At 59.8% G+C, this 14,599-nt stretch overlaps 1 protein-coding gene across 1 annotated transcript in view; it reads left to right on the top strand.

Annotated features, from left to right (window-relative positions):
- The window catches only part of VWA5B1 (von Willebrand factor A domain containing 5B1), a 39,362-nt gene extending 28,848 nt beyond the window's left edge, over positions 1–10,514 (top strand). The window contains exons 14-21 of the mRNA XM_062190035.1: positions 1,680–1,881; positions 2,287–2,598; positions 3,389–3,526; positions 6,042–6,155; positions 7,159–7,233; positions 7,729–7,798; positions 8,177–8,294; positions 10,041–10,514. Of these exons, the coding sequence (XP_062046019.1) occupies positions 1,680–1,881; positions 2,287–2,598; positions 3,389–3,526; positions 6,042–6,155; positions 7,159–7,233; positions 7,729–7,798; positions 8,177–8,294; positions 10,041–10,514 (1,503 nt within the window). The remainder of the gene's footprint in view (positions 1–1,679; positions 1,882–2,286; positions 2,599–3,388; positions 3,527–6,041; positions 6,156–7,158; positions 7,234–7,728; positions 7,799–8,176; positions 8,295–10,040) is intronic.
- Positions 10,515–14,599: the final 4,085 nt, after the last annotated feature.

Genomic DNA, 14,599 nt, shown 5'->3' on the forward strand with positions numbered 1-14,599 from the left:
GTAAGCTGGGACACACGTGTAAAATCGGGAAATCTTCACAGTGAGATAAGAACAGTCGCAAGTTACTTTTGAAAAACGAGTTTTCTCCCGACGTCTTCCCATGCTGACGTGAAAGGCATGCCCCCCTTCTGTGCAGTGTGGCGCGTTTCCACTGCGCGAGTATTTGGTACGTGAGGAAACTTCAGAAAATTCACGGAAATGTTGCTCTTCTCATTCCACTTTCCACAAACTTTTGGGTGGGTTTTTTTTTTTTAGGAATTGCTAATTTATTTTGAAAAACACAGTGAGAGGAGGAGAGAGAGAGAGAGCAAGAGAGCTTTGCCATTCACTGGTTCACTCCCCAAATGGCCACGATGACCAGGGCTGGGCCAGGCGAAAGCCAGGAGCGAGGAACTCCATCTGGGTCTCCCACGTGGAGCACTTGGGCCATCTTCCTCTGCTTTCTCAGGCACATTGGCAGGGAGCTGAACTGGAAGTGGAGCAGCCGGGACTCGAACTGGTGCCCATGTGGGAAGCCCAGGCTGCAAGCTGCAGTGTAGCCAGCTGAGCCATAGCGCCAGTCCTCGGAGAACAGTTTGCTGTCCCCGGCACAGCACTGCTCAGACATCGTCAGCCTTGCGTGTTTCCCCAGGGCTGGTTTCTAAAAGTAGAAGGCTGGCTTATAGGGGCTTGGGCACCTTCGTGTTCGCCGGAGAGGGCATTGTGTCATCTCTCTCCCACAAGCGTGCGGCTGTCCCACTCCCGCCAAGAGTCCGTGAGACACCTCCGCTGACCATACTGGCTGTCGCGAGATGTTTAGATAGCTGCCAGTCAGCAAGATAGGGGGAAACTGTAACTGGTTTTAATTCCCATTGCCCTCATTCGCCGTGAAACTGAGGATTTTTATGGGTTGATTGCATACTCTTGCTGTAAAGTCCCCATAAATGCCTTTACCCTACTCTCCTGCTAAGTTCGTTGTTGGCTCTCAGCAATCTGTGAGAGTATTGTCTTGACAATGATCTCTGTCGGCTGTGTTGCAAATGCATTTCCTAGTTTATCCCTTGCCTTTGATGTTTGTACTGGCACCAGAACTGATAGATTCAATCAATAAAACAGAACAGGAAGTCCGCACAGAAACCCAAATGTTCATGGAAGCTTTGTCAGGATGGAGGCGGGAAACTGCTTCATCAGAGTGACTCAGTGGATAATCTGTTTTCAATAAACGTTTGACATTTGTCCCATTTGGAAAATCAAGGCAAGGCTGACTCCGAGCTCCTTACACTAAAGCAATTTCATGTGAATCAAAGATCTAAATCCACAAACAAAAAATGAAATCATAGAAAACTATAATATTTTTTGAGTGGTAAAGACCTTTGAGGCATGACAGATGGGGAGCCATACTGGAAAAGGTTGATAATTTTAACCACACGCAAAAAAAAAAAAAAAAAGCTTCAAATTTACGACAAATAAATAAATCTGTGGTTTGAGAACTGTCCACGGTGTGTGCTTTTCCGTGGTTTCTGAGGCTTGGAGCTCAACCACAGCTTGGGATTATTCTTGCTGGGGTTTCTCTCGGGGAATGGAGACCAGGCCATGGGTTGCTGGGCACTGGAGGGGAGGGGCAGTGACCCCAGGGGCCGGGGGTGGAGGGAAGGAGCGCCCATCACCAGGGCCTCTGCCTCCCCCTCTCGCACTTCCAGCCCTCGCTGAACAGCGGCCAGGACCGGAGCCAAGTCCCCAAGCTGCACGGCCCAGGGGCCCGCAGGCCCTCTCTGATGCCCCAAGGTTGCCAGCCCTTCCTGCCCTCCAGCCAGGAAGCCCAGGCCTGGAGCCCGGTCAGAGTGCTGGATCCAGACTCCAGCCAGAAGCCCGCCTCGGACTCCCGCAGCCCTCGGGAGCTGGGTGAGCACCTGCTGGGCCCAAGGCCAGACTGGGGACACAGAAGGATCCTTGCTGTGGCCCGGCCTCAGAAGAAAGTGCAGGGGTCTGGGGAGGGGGGGGAGGGGCTCAGGCTGTGCCTGTGCCCTGCAGGGTCTCCCTGAGGATCCCCCTCCCTTCCCCTCTCACCTGCCCTGCACGGCACAGCCTGTGAAGCTGCGGCTCCACTCTCCTCCGACTGCCCCACCCCACCCTCTCTGGTCCCCAAGGTACAGGCTTCCTAGGAAAGGAGGCGCCTGTGCCCTTGGAAGGGGCAGGGCTCCCTGCTCTGGGGTGGATGCGCGCCCGCAGGAGGGACATCGGCACCCCTCCCCCAGGTGGCCACCTGTGCCCTGGCTCAGCGCTCCCTGTTGTTCTCTCGGTCTGCAGAGCCGTCCCATCACCCCTCCTCCTTCGAGACGGAGACGTCCTCGAACTGGGAGCCCCCGGCCGAGTCCGAGGAGCCGGCCCGGCCCGGCAGGCCCGCCACCCCGCGCCCGGTGCTGGGCAAGGCCCTGGTGAAGGGCCTGCGCGACAGCCAGCGCCTGCAGTGGGAGGTGAGCTTCGAACTGGGGGCCCCCGGCCCGGTGCGAGGCGCGGGGCGCAACGCCGACCTGTGGAGCGAGACCTTCCACCACCTGGCGGCCCGCGCCATCATCCGCGACTTTGAGCAGCTGGCGGAGCGCGAGGGCGAGATCGAGGGTGAGCAGCCCCGGCCCCGGCCCGGGACCCGCCCCTCCCCACCCACCTGGGCCTGCTGACCCCGCCCCTCCTCGCTGCCCCGCCCACTCCCCATTTTGCGGGATGCGGGAGTTCCTTCCTCCCTCACCCAGCCGTCAGTTCCTCCCCTGCTCCATTCCCTCCGTCTCCCCATCGCCCCCCCCCCCCCATGGCCCAAAGCTGCAGCGGCACCACCCCTCGCCGCGCACAGCCCAGAACTCAGTCCCCACCCTGCTCCCTACTCATCCCCCTGCCTGTGGGCGCCCCCTGGGCTCCTCCATCCTCCCATCCCAACCCGCACTCCGTCCTCTCTGCTCCCGTTGATGCATTTATTTGAAAGGCACAGAGAGAGGGAGAGGCGGAGAGATCGGCCGGCTGGTTCACTCCCCAAATGGCACCTTGGTGGGATCCCCCCACCCCGGGGGGTTAGGGCCCCTGGGAGGTCCTGTGGCCCAGCATGCAACAGGCCCCTGCCACACTGACATGTAAAATGACTTTTTTTAAACACTACCGTTATTTAAGGGTGGTAGCTGCTTGGTATTCTGTGACAATGTTGTATTTTTTAACTGATGTTGCTATATCCTGTATTTTGTGAAATGCCCATGTGAGATGCCCTGGGTGGGGGTGGGGGGTTCTTCCATGTGCTCACCTAGCAAGCTGGCAGCCAAGGCTGGGGGCCCCGGATCAGGTCCGGCTTTCGCCTCCGGAGCTCCCGTGTCCCGTAGGACCTCCTGAGCCCCAGCAGTGACCCCCGCTTCTCCCCCACCTCCAGGCTCCACCCGCCGCTACCAGGTAAATGCTGTGCACACCAGCAAGGCCTGCAACGTCATCAGCAAATACACAGCCTTCGTGCCCGTGGACGTGAGCCAGAGCCGGTACCTGCCCACGGTGGTGGACTACCCCAACTCTGGTAAGGTGTGCTGGCGGCTGCGGCGCTCCTGAGGGCCTCGAACCTTCGTGTCCTGGAGGGAGGAGGAGGACTGTGATTTAAAAAAAAATACCTGCAGGGTGGGGTACAAGAAGCAGAAAGACCCTCTGCAGGTGGCTGCCCCCCCCAAGGTGGGCACACAGGGGACCCCACCCCCCTGCTCTGCGGGACACTGTGGAGCTGTGGCTCCCCCTTTGCCCACCAAATGAAAGTAACTATCATGTTTTCCCAACTGATACAGTGGCATGTGCTCATGATAGAAGATTCCAAAACATAGGGATAGGTAACAATAAATAGAATAAAATCGAATATGCAATAAATAACAATGTCTGGACCAGCAGTCACCCAGGAATGAGTACTGGTTACCTCCTGGGTGTGACCATCTCTCCAGAGTTCTCTCTATGGATAGCCACGTGTAGAGAAATCAAATTTGACGTGCAGTCAATCCTACCAGTGCGCGCCGTGTTTCACAAAACAATAATCTCTCCACTAAGGGGATCTGTGTCATCATGTTCATTGCATTATAGTGGCTCACAGCACAGTGGTCCAGAGTGGTTGTATGTTTTCTAAATGATCTAAGCTGGAAACAGCTCCGCTGAGTTTGTACCACTCTTACTCCCATTATACGGATGGGAACTGGAGGCAGAAGTGAGTTCAGTAGCTTACCTGAGGCTCCGCAGTGGTGATGGGTGGAGCCAGGGGCCGGGGCAACTCTGTTTTCTCTCCCACTCTCCCCACTGCCTCCAAAGATTTAGCAAAACCTAAGTAATCTAATGAGATCCTCCATCTGCCCCCCATTTGGCTATTATAAATTACACTGCCTGTCTGTGTGTGCCTGTGTCCTGTGGGTTAAGGACTGCGATACCAAGGGTGTGCCCAGGTTCAAATCTGAACTTGGCGCGGACGTGACCGAGTTGCTCCCCACCCCTCAAGGCCTCTCCAACACTGAGCGCTGTTTCTCTTTCTAGACTCTGCAGGTCTGCCAGGCAGGAATGACCCTCTCTTGGCGCACTTCCTCGGTTGGCTTTCGCGAGCCTGGTTCCTCCTGTTAATGAGCTGTCTGTGCTTTTTGTCTTCTAAAAAGTAAAGCGTCAGGGCCTTTGCCGTTTCTTTTCCGGTCGTTTGGTTCTTGCTAGCAGAGCTCCAGGAAGAACTGTGTTTGGGAACAAGATGTGCCTTTCCTCCTTCCTCCGGCTCTCTTATCGGTGGCCCCAAGGTGCCAAGCCGCCCAGCCCGCCCCTTCCTTGCTGTCATTCCAAGCTCCGGCAGCTGCCAGCCAGGCCGGGCTGGGGGCACCGCTGACCGCCCTCCTCCTCCTTGCTGCCCTGTCTCTTTCTCCCCTCCATCTCTGACCCCCTGCCAGCCTCTGTAGCCACGGCCTGGGAAGTCAAGAACACAGTCCGTGGCTTAGCCCCAGGGTGTTCGAGAACTGGAACCCGAGGCACTCGTCCTGTGAACAGCCATCCGGCACAGAAACAGGACCAGCAAAGTGGGAGATGCATTTAGGAGCCTCCGGGTTAGATAAAGCAGGATTTCTCAGAGCCTTCGGTACGGTGACACACAGCGAGCAGCCCCGAGCACGGACTATGGGTTGCAGCTTCTCCAAAACTTAGTCCCAATAGAACCCTCTCGTTTTAAGGAAGATCCTACAGGAACTCTAGTGCTCTCGAAAGTGAGGTCCCCTACAGCAGACTTGAGGATGAAGAAGCTTCAGCTCTCATCCGTCCACCCTCTGCTGGTCATGGCCCTGTGGGAGAGGACCTGGGACATGGGCTCTTTATTATCATTAATCATAATAATCTATTTTTCTCTATTTGTAAGGCAGAGGGACAGAAAGGGAAAGATAGAAGCAGACACACAGAGGTCTTCCATTCACTGGTTCACTCCCCAAATGCCCACAGCCAGGGCCAGGGCCAAGCCAGGCGGAAGCCAGGAGACCAGAGCTCAATCCAGGTCTCCCCCGTGGGTGGCAGGGACCCAGCAGCCTGAGCTGTCGCCTGCTGCCTCCCAGGAAGTGCATTAGCAGGAAGCTGGGGTCAGAGGTAAAGCTGGGACTTGAACCCAGGCACGCCCATAGGGGACGTGGGTGTCCCAAGCAGCTGCCTAACCACTGCCTGCACAAACCTGACACCTGCTGGATGCGGGTTTCTGAGACCACAGAGAGAAGGAGAAGGGAGCGCGCCTGAGAAACCCGAACGAAAAAGCCCTTCTGCTTCCTGAACAGTGTCAACCTGGCAAGGTGGACATTGCCCCATTTCTCAGATAAGGAACCCGAGGTCCCAAATGGCCAGCATCCCATCCAGCTAGTAAGAGACGAGGCTGGGCTTCAAACCCACATCCCCCTAAGTCCACAGCTCAGGGTCTGAGCTGCCTAATTCCTTTGTGCCTTTGGATAATGAAAAAGTTGAAGCCAGAAGCCTTCCCGCCAACTTTGGAAGGAGGCCAAGACCTGCCCCAGCAGTCCCCGGCTGAGCCCCTCTTCCCGTCCCCCACAAAGGTGCCGGCTTGCGGATGCTCAGCTCGCGGCTCCTGACGCGACAGTGGAAGGGCGCCTCTGCAGGCTTGGGACGGTCGCAGACGGCGCCCAGGGAGGACTCGGCAGCAGGAGACGGCAAATTCCAGGCCCCAGGTAAGAGCCACTTCCAGTGCGTTCAAAAGGGTGGGCACCCGCAGCTACTGCACCCTCATAGCCAACTGCCCAAAGGCCTGGCCGTGAGTCTGTGCTCCGGGCCCACGGGCAGGGCCTGAGCAAGGCCGGGCCTCGCAGGACCTCCAAGGCCCAAGATGAGCGGAGGGTTCAGCAGGCCCGGGCACGGCCTCCTCTGCCCCCCAGCTCTGCCACAGCTCCCCTGCAAGGTCTGATGGCCGGGTAGCTGGTCCCCCAGGTGTGCTGACAAACAAGGGGAGAGTGGGGTGCGTGGAGGCTGGCCCCTCGGCCTGCGACCCACCACCTGTTTCTATCGGGTTTCCCAGCAGCCTCCCCTCAGTCCTCACCTGATTCCACGGTGCCATAGCTCTGCTCCTGGGAGAACCATGAATTGACCTTTGCATGATGGACAGGATGGGTTAACCCCCTGTGTCCCACAGGGTGGGTGTCTTTCTGTCTCTCTAGACAGCCTACTGCACTAGTCCCAGCCCTTTTCTGTAGGGCCCTGTTGGGTGCTGTGAGGGTCTCCCGCCTTGTGCTTGTGCAGGAAGGACGCCAGGGGTTGCACCTGGCCACCAGCCCAGACACCCAGACCCTGAGGTCCAGAGACCCTCTGTCAAGTCAGGGCCATGTTCTGGTGCCTCCTGAAGAGCTGGCGTGAACCCCTCTTCAGTGGGGCCCTGCCCTGGAGACACCCCCTTTTCCTCCCACCCCCGGTTGGAGCTCAGGGCCTTGGTGTGCACTCAGCCAGGCACTGAACACTGTCCATGTATCATCTCATCTAATCCTGACATCAGCACTGTGCAACGGGCACCGCTATCCCCAGTGTGCAATGGAAACTTACAAGAGGCTCCACAGCTCGTCCATGACGGGGCTCCATCTTCCACGCCCCGCCCAGCCACCCAGGCGGGGGCTGCGAGGGCGGAGGGAGGGCCGGGTCAGACCTCACTGGCTTCCTCCTCCATAGGCAGGGAGGAGAGCCCAGCAGTGCCCTTCAGAGAGCTCCTGGCCCCCAGCCGCGAGAAGCACACCGCTGCCGAAGGTGAGCGGGCGGCCCGCACCATTCCCCTTCTGGATTCAGAAGATGAAGGGGGGGGCAGGCCTTTGTGGGTCCCTTGACACAGCCTGTGCCAGGGGGTAGGGCTGTCCCCAGCTTAAAGAGGAAGGGACAAAGCGCCTGGCCAAGGGAGCTGGGCCTAGGCCACGCCTCCAGATTCCCAGGGAAGGGCCCATGCGTGTCCTCCCCACTCCCCCAGCCTAGAGTCCCCCAGCACATGGGGGTTGACGTGCAGCTGTCGGAGTCCCGACAAGTAAGCTTCCAAAGGTGCCGGTGTGCACCGCCTGGAAAACTTGTAGTCAGTGTCTTACATGCTCCGCCCCTCCCCCCACCAACCCGGACCCAAGCGGCCCAGCAGCCTAGTGGTTAGCTCACATTCCTAGAGACATGGGCACATCGGCAAGCCTGTTTCCCTGCTGGGCAGGGAGAGGTTGGGCAGGTCCCCGTCGGGCCTCAGCTCTGCCTCCTGTGGCTCTGCAGGTCCCGTGCGCAGCCTGGCCCCTGATGCTCTCTCTGCCATGAAGGCCTCCAACACACTTTTTGGATCCAGGCGAGTTGGTTTCCAGCGAGGGAGGGCCCGGCTGACACCCATCGTCCTGGGGTTGTCCCCTCTTACTGGGGCCACCAGCACTTCCAGGCCTCATTTCACACCTCCGTGGTCTCCTTCTAGAAGCAGATGCCCCTGGGAGGGTGCACACAACTCTGATACAATACCAAAGGGGGTCACAGAAAGACTGGCTACTGCTGCCACGTAGCTCCCTGGGGCCAGATGCTCCCCCACCCCTGCCCAGCCTCCCTTCCCCCAACTGTCAAATGAGCAGGTTGGAGGAAGCCGTGGGTTGGCTCCCTCCTGGCCCTGACTTGCAGAAGCATCTGGGGGGGCGCTGGGGTCAGGGGTGACCAGAGACTCCCGACTCCACCCACACAGGCTGAACCTCAACAAGTCCAGGCTGCTGACCCGGGCGGCCAAGGGCTTCCTGAGCAAGCCGCTGACCAAGGCTCCAGAGTCGGCCTCGGGGAGCCAGAGCTTCGACTACATCCCCCTGGTGAGTGCCCCTCCCGGCCACTGGCAGCAGGGCCGCCCTGTGAGCCCCCCACCACACACACACGTACACACACACACACACACCCCGACACCGACAGGGAGGACGGCCTCGGCCTTAGAGCCCCAATGCCCTGGGTTCTGGAGCTTACAGAGCTTCTGCCCCAGTAGCCAGCAGGACAGAGCATGTTTGCCGGAGCCTCCGCTGCCCAGGGGCCTGGGATGGCTAGAAGTCATTGCCAACACCACGAAAGTTCTGTGCAACCTGCTGCATTTGCCTAAAAACTTCCCCAGGAATTTCGTTTTCTACGCCCCACCATCCTCTGTGTGTGTATGCCTGTGTGTGCCCAAGTGTGTGTGTGCCCGTGTGTGCCCGTGTGTGCCTGTGTGTGTGCCCGTGTGTGTCTGTGTGTGTCTCTGTGTGCATGTGTGTGCCCGTGTGTGCCCATGTGTGTGCGTGCCCATGTGTGCCCGTGTGTGTATCCGTGTGTGTGTCCGCGTGTGCGTGTGTGTGCCCATATGTGTCTGTGTGTGTCTGTGTGTGCCCGTGTGTGTGTCTGTGTGTGCCTGTGTGTACATGTGTGTGCCCATGTGTGTGCGTGCCTGTGTGTGTGCCCGTGTGTGTGTCCGTGTGTGCGTGTGTGTGCCCGTATGTGTCTGTGTGTGTCTGTGTGTGTGTCCGTGTGTGCCCGTGTGTACATGTGTGTGCCCATGTGTGCGTGTGTGTGCCCGTGTGTTTGTGTGCACGCACGCTTCTCAGTGCATAAGAATCACCTAGCAGTGACTCCTTCACAAGGGACACCCGCTGTGGGTAGTGAGAGGCGAGCGACCCAGGACCTGTGGACAGAGCAGCAGAGGAGATGGGCCCGGCCACCTTGGGACTTGTGGATCAGAGGGCACTCAGAGAAGGGACACCTTCGCGTGTCCCTGCACGCCCACGTGCATAGTCATGTGGGCTTCCAAGTGCACACGTGCAGAGCTTGATACGGGCATTCACACAGTGCTAGAGGCGCGACGCGACCCAGACAAACGTGGTCCAGGTGCTTGTCGTGCTAAGCGTCTGGAAGAACCCACACACGGGGCCAGGCAGCTCTACCCCTGGGAGAGCTGGGGTGGCAAGGTCTGGTTTGGAGGGGAGAGTGCAGGGGTGGGGGAGCACCCTAACCAGGTCTGAGGTGGGGTGGGGCTGCAGCGGGACTTCCTGAGGGAGGGAGTGGGAGGAGGGATGCTGGCCAGGGGCCTGGAGAGATGGAGCGAGCAGATTGAGAGGTGAAAGGCAAGGGCAGACCAGAGCTGCATGTATGCGAAGGGAATCTGGAAGCCACTGAACAGACCCCAAAAAGTGCGTGATCTCCGCCTTACACAGCGCACACAGAGGGTCCGGGGTGCAGGGCGGAGAGACTGGAGGAGAGGGGAGAAGAGGCGGGGACACCATGAGGAGGCACGGGGTGGACAGCAGAGCTGTCTCTCACCGACTCGGGAGCCGATCGGTGCGGATGGGGGAAGCAGACCGGACAGCCCTGGAGCCAGGCAGGGCCCCTACCCAGTGCGAGAGGAGGTTTGGGGGTGACGGTGTGGAGTGGAGCTTGGGGAGCGATCGGCCTGAAACAGCTGCGGGACGGAGGAGGGGTGCAGCCCGGGCCCAGCAGGGGGGGTGAGCGGAGGGGAGTGCACGGGCGGATGGATACAGACTCCGGCCCAGCCAGAGGCCGCCCGGTGTGAGGCCCACTGAGGGCTCCTCCACACACAGGTGACTCTGCAGCTGGCCTCCGGAGCCTTCCTGCTCAACCAAGCCTTCTGCGAGGCCATCCAGATCCCCATGGAGAAGCTCAAGTGGGCCTCGCCCTTCACCTGCCACCGCGTGTCATTCACGGCCCGCCAGCCCGCCGCCCCGCCGCAGCACCCCACCTGTAGCAGTGTCCCCCTGGAGCCCCTGGCGGAGGGCAGGCCGGCCTTGGAGCCCAGGGAGGTGGCGGAGCACACGGGGAAGCTGTGGGCCACCGTGGTGGGGCTGGCCTGGCTGGAGCACAGCTCCGCCTCCTTTTTCATCGAGTGGGAGCTGGTGGCGGCCAAAGCCGACTCGTGGCTGGAGCAGCAGGAGGTGCCCGAGGGCCGCTCGCGGGGCACCCTCAGGGCCGCCGCCCGCCAGCTCTTCGTGCTCTTGCGGCACTGGGACGAGAACCTGGAGTTCAATCTGCTGTGCTACAACCCCAGCTACGTGTAGTAGTCCCTGGGGCAGGCGACGCGAGGGCGGGGGCCCGCTTCGGACTGGCCCCGGGGAGATTCACGACGCCGTAGCCAGTGTATCGGTTGCTAGGGAGAGCCCTGGACTGGCATTGGGAGGTCGGGGGTCAGTGCCAACTTTGCTACCACCCAGCCCTGCAACTCTAGGCCAGTCCCTGCCCCCTGTCTGGGCCTCAGTGTCCCCGTCTATAAAACAAGAAAGGAGGTGAGTGTGTTGGACTAGATCTCTGTGCCCAGACCTTCGGCCCCTCCTGGGGCCTCCGGCTACTGCAGGTTGGCAAGAGGAAATACAGAGGAGTCCCCGCTTTCTCTGGAGGAAGACCGTGGGGGCACAGAGCAGGATCAGGGATGCCCCTTCCAACCACAGGGTGCACGGGTGAACCCAGCGCCTCCAAGACACCAGAGGGCAAGCCGGCTCCTGGCATGGGAGGCCGTCTCTGCCTGCGCCACTGTAGCTGGGCTCTTAGCTCCATGGTGTCGGCCTTGGCACCCGCAAGCCCCACTTCCAGGCTGATTAGAGAACCATCCATCCTGACACTTTGCACATCTTAGTGTTGGCTTGCACATCCACTGTGGCTTCCTGTCTAAGAAGAAGTGGAGGTGGGGTGGGCAGGACCCAGGGAGAGACCCTGAGAGGCTAAGTTTGAAGCCAAGTCCAAGAAAAGTAGGCAGGCTTGCAGCAGTCCGTGGAGAGACCAGCGGCGCCTGAAATGACCCACGCGTTGTCAGGAATCGGTGAGGCCAATTCTGCTCACCCAGGCTGGGGGCCTAGAGAGGCCCTCCGTGGGCGCTGCATCCTGGGATAGTGGGAGCCTCCCCCGCCACACCACGCCATTGGGGAGAGAGGCTGCCTATGCGACAGAGAGCCACACGTGGCTGCGGTGTTTCTACAGGTGGCAGCTTGGGCACGGCGCATGGTTTGCTTGGTGAGAAGCAGCAGCCTCCCTCTCTCTGGCCCACCCCGTGACACTCATATGGGGACTGATGTGCCCTCAGCCTCAGTTTCCCTCCCGGCTGGGGCCACACTGGCCAACCAGGAGGTGGGTCTGGACCTCATCAAGGAACCCCACAAGGGTGGCACCCCAGGCTGAAGCTGTGCCCCCTTTCTCCTGGGCCCCTCCTCATCAAATGTCCCTCCCAGGAATGCCCTGTGGCCCCGGCACAGAGCCCCATTCCACTTCCCTCTTCAGGGAGACCCTGAGGGTCTCTGTTCATCAAACCAGCCCACACAGGGCCCTGGTGGGCTCGGGCACAGTGCCAGCCTCTGGAAGACCCACGGAAGGTCCAGTGTCCAGCAGGGGCTGGAGGAAGGGAGAAGCCCAGAGGACGTCCACTGGGGGTGAAGGGAGAGGCACCTGCTCCCCACGCGCCCCCCCCCCCCCCGCGCTCCTCTGTGCTGCAGAACCTCCCAGGTGGTCCCTGCACCAGCGGCCACTGTGGAAGACTTCGGATGAAGTCCCACGGCGCCTCGGCTCAGCTCACCGGCTCCACTCCAGACCTGTCCCCGAACGAGGATCGCAGCCAGGCAGGGCCGTCAGGAGCCCAGCCCGTCTGGGGTGTGGCTCAAAGCCAGTACCCCTCAGGGGATGAGGACCAGGGCTTTAGGTTTCTTGCTTGAGGCATCAAGGAAGTGTGACAAGAGCTGTCATCTCCCTGCACACCCCTCCCCCAACAAAACTCCCTTCTGTAGCTCCACAGCCTGCAGCCCCAGCTTCAAGATGAGGCTGGGGGTGGAAGGAGCTGGGGGCGGGGGGCATCCACTTCCTGGTCCACCACCCACGGCCAGCTCAGCAGCCTGAGCCCTGGTACGAGTTTGAGAAGCAGCTTCCCCCCACCGGCTGCCCAGGAGCTGGGCTCGCTTCTGCTCTGACAGCCCCAGACTCTCTGCTCCGGAGATGCTGCCCTCTGAGTGAACATGAATTTGCTCCAGTTTTGTGCGTGACCTTGAACAAGTCATGGAAGCCCGCTGGCTTCCCCTCTAACATGAGCAGTGGATGGGGCTGTGTGGCCCTACCCCCCCACCACAAGCCTGATTCTGGGTCTCCAGGCTTTGGTGTGGACAATAACCAGGGCTTGAGGCAGCCCAGCCCCTGTCCAGTGGGGAACCACAGGCGGCTGCAAGGAATAACGGGAAACCCCAGCATCACCCCTCAGCTCCTGCCCCTGTAGTGATCACTAGAGCTCTGCTCTTGTTTTTCTTAAAGATTCATTTGAGTTATTTGAAAGAGTGACAGAGAAGGGAAGAGAGAGACAGAGAGAGAGAGAGAAAGATCTTTGGTTCACTCCCCCATGACCATAATGGCTGGGGCTGGGCCAGACTGAACCCGGGAGCCTGGAACTCCATCCAGGCTTCCCACATGGGTGGGTGGCAGGGGTCTAAGTACTTGGGCCACCCTCTGCTGCTTTCCCTGGTGCATTAGTAGGGAGCTGGATCGAAAGTGAACAATCGCTTCTCAGCCTTTTGGCTGAGATCAAGTGTGGAAGTGGAGCCGCCGGGACTCGAACTGTTGCTCTAGTGTGGGATGCTGGCATTGCAAACAGCAGCTCGCCCTGCTGGGCCACAACGCTGGCCACAAGCTCTGCTCACGTTTGATGTGCAAGTAAACTGCTGATCTCTGCAGCCCCTGACCTCCCTGCCCGGCACCAGAAGGTGCAGAGGATCGAATTCTTGGTCTCAAACAGCCCCAAGGACTCTACAGGGCGCTCAGACAGAAGACGCCTTCAAAAGACCCATGGGGGTACCACAATGACACTCAGCCCCGGGATGCTGTGACCAGGAGCACCAGGCAGAGGGTCCCAGGCTCAGGCTCTGCAGCAAAGAACCTTAGGTGACTTATGCATGTGCTGGAGCTGACGTCACTTCCGTGAGGTTCTCAAGTTGGTAAAACCTGCCGCCGGCTCTCTATGGTGGAAGAATCGGGTTTAATGTGTTAGGCAGCCCCTGCTTCTAGGTCAAGCAAAGGGGCATGGTCTGTCCTGCCTCCACGCTGCCTGCAGCTAGACAAGCACTGAGCCGAGTGGGGCCGCCCCGGTGCTGGTCCCCACCCCACCGCCAGCCACCGTGCTGTGTGACTTTGGGAAAGTCGCTTGCTTTCTCGGAGGCCCTGTTTGTTCGTCTTTTGTAGTTTGAAGGGGGTCACTTCCAACCTTGTCCTGCAAGCGAGCCATGAGTGAGCCTGTTCTGTGGGCAAATATGTTGGGGCCACAGCAGGAAGAGAAGCGTCTGTAGGTGAGGGTGTTAACGGGTTCACGTGCGGTCTCCCACAGGGGTGACGCAGGCCTGCATCTCCCTTAGGGTTCTCTGAGCACTGGCATTCCCAGATCGTTTATGGAGTGCCTACTGTGTGCCAGGGAAGGTGGGGGGGGATGCGGGTGTCCCCCCTGTCCTTTCAGGGGCTTGGCAGGATGCATGTGAAGAGTCTGTCTCGGGAACCGGTTTCCCACTCGGGGTGTTGCAGGTGGGTCTGTTGACTGAGTCACACGCCCAGCCCCTGGGTCCTGCCCTGTGTGCACCTGCCTTCGACCTGCGCCATCTGGGTCCCCTTCGTGCTAACAGCCGGCCCCTTGAGTTGTCCAGACAGCCAACCCTGGTACTGCAGGGACAGGAGCCCCCGTTGTGAGCCTCCCTGTCTGGGGGGGGTGCCCCGAGGGTCCACCTCCTGAGCCCCGTCAGCTGACAGCACCAGCTCCAGATTCTGGGAGAACTGGGCTCCACCCTCAGCAGCCTCAGCTGCCAGCCCACACCTGTGTTCCCCCAGCCAGTCCTCTCCCCGTGGGCAAAACCGATAGCACCCACTGCCCCCACTGACCCGAGACGACACTTTCTGTGCCTGACACCTGCTGTGACCACTTCCAAGGCCTGCTCCTGGTGGGTTTACACTTGCTCTCCAGACGTTTGAAGGAGCAAAGAGTCCTCCTCCTCCCGTCTAGCTGGCTCCCCTGTCAGTCAAGGTTTCTGGAAGTTTCCTCTAATCCTGCCCTGCCCCCTGTTGTCTTCTCCCCTTATTGGAGGACCAAGCCCCCTCCTCTCTTGGAGCCTTTATTCCACTTCTCTCTTCCTTGGCA

The sequence above is a fragment of the Lepus europaeus genome, chromosome 5, assembly GCF_033115175.1.
Source record: "Lepus europaeus isolate LE1 chromosome 5, mLepTim1.pri, whole genome shotgun sequence".
Classification (NCBI taxonomy): Eukaryota; Metazoa; Chordata; class Mammalia; order Lagomorpha; family Leporidae; genus Lepus; species Lepus europaeus.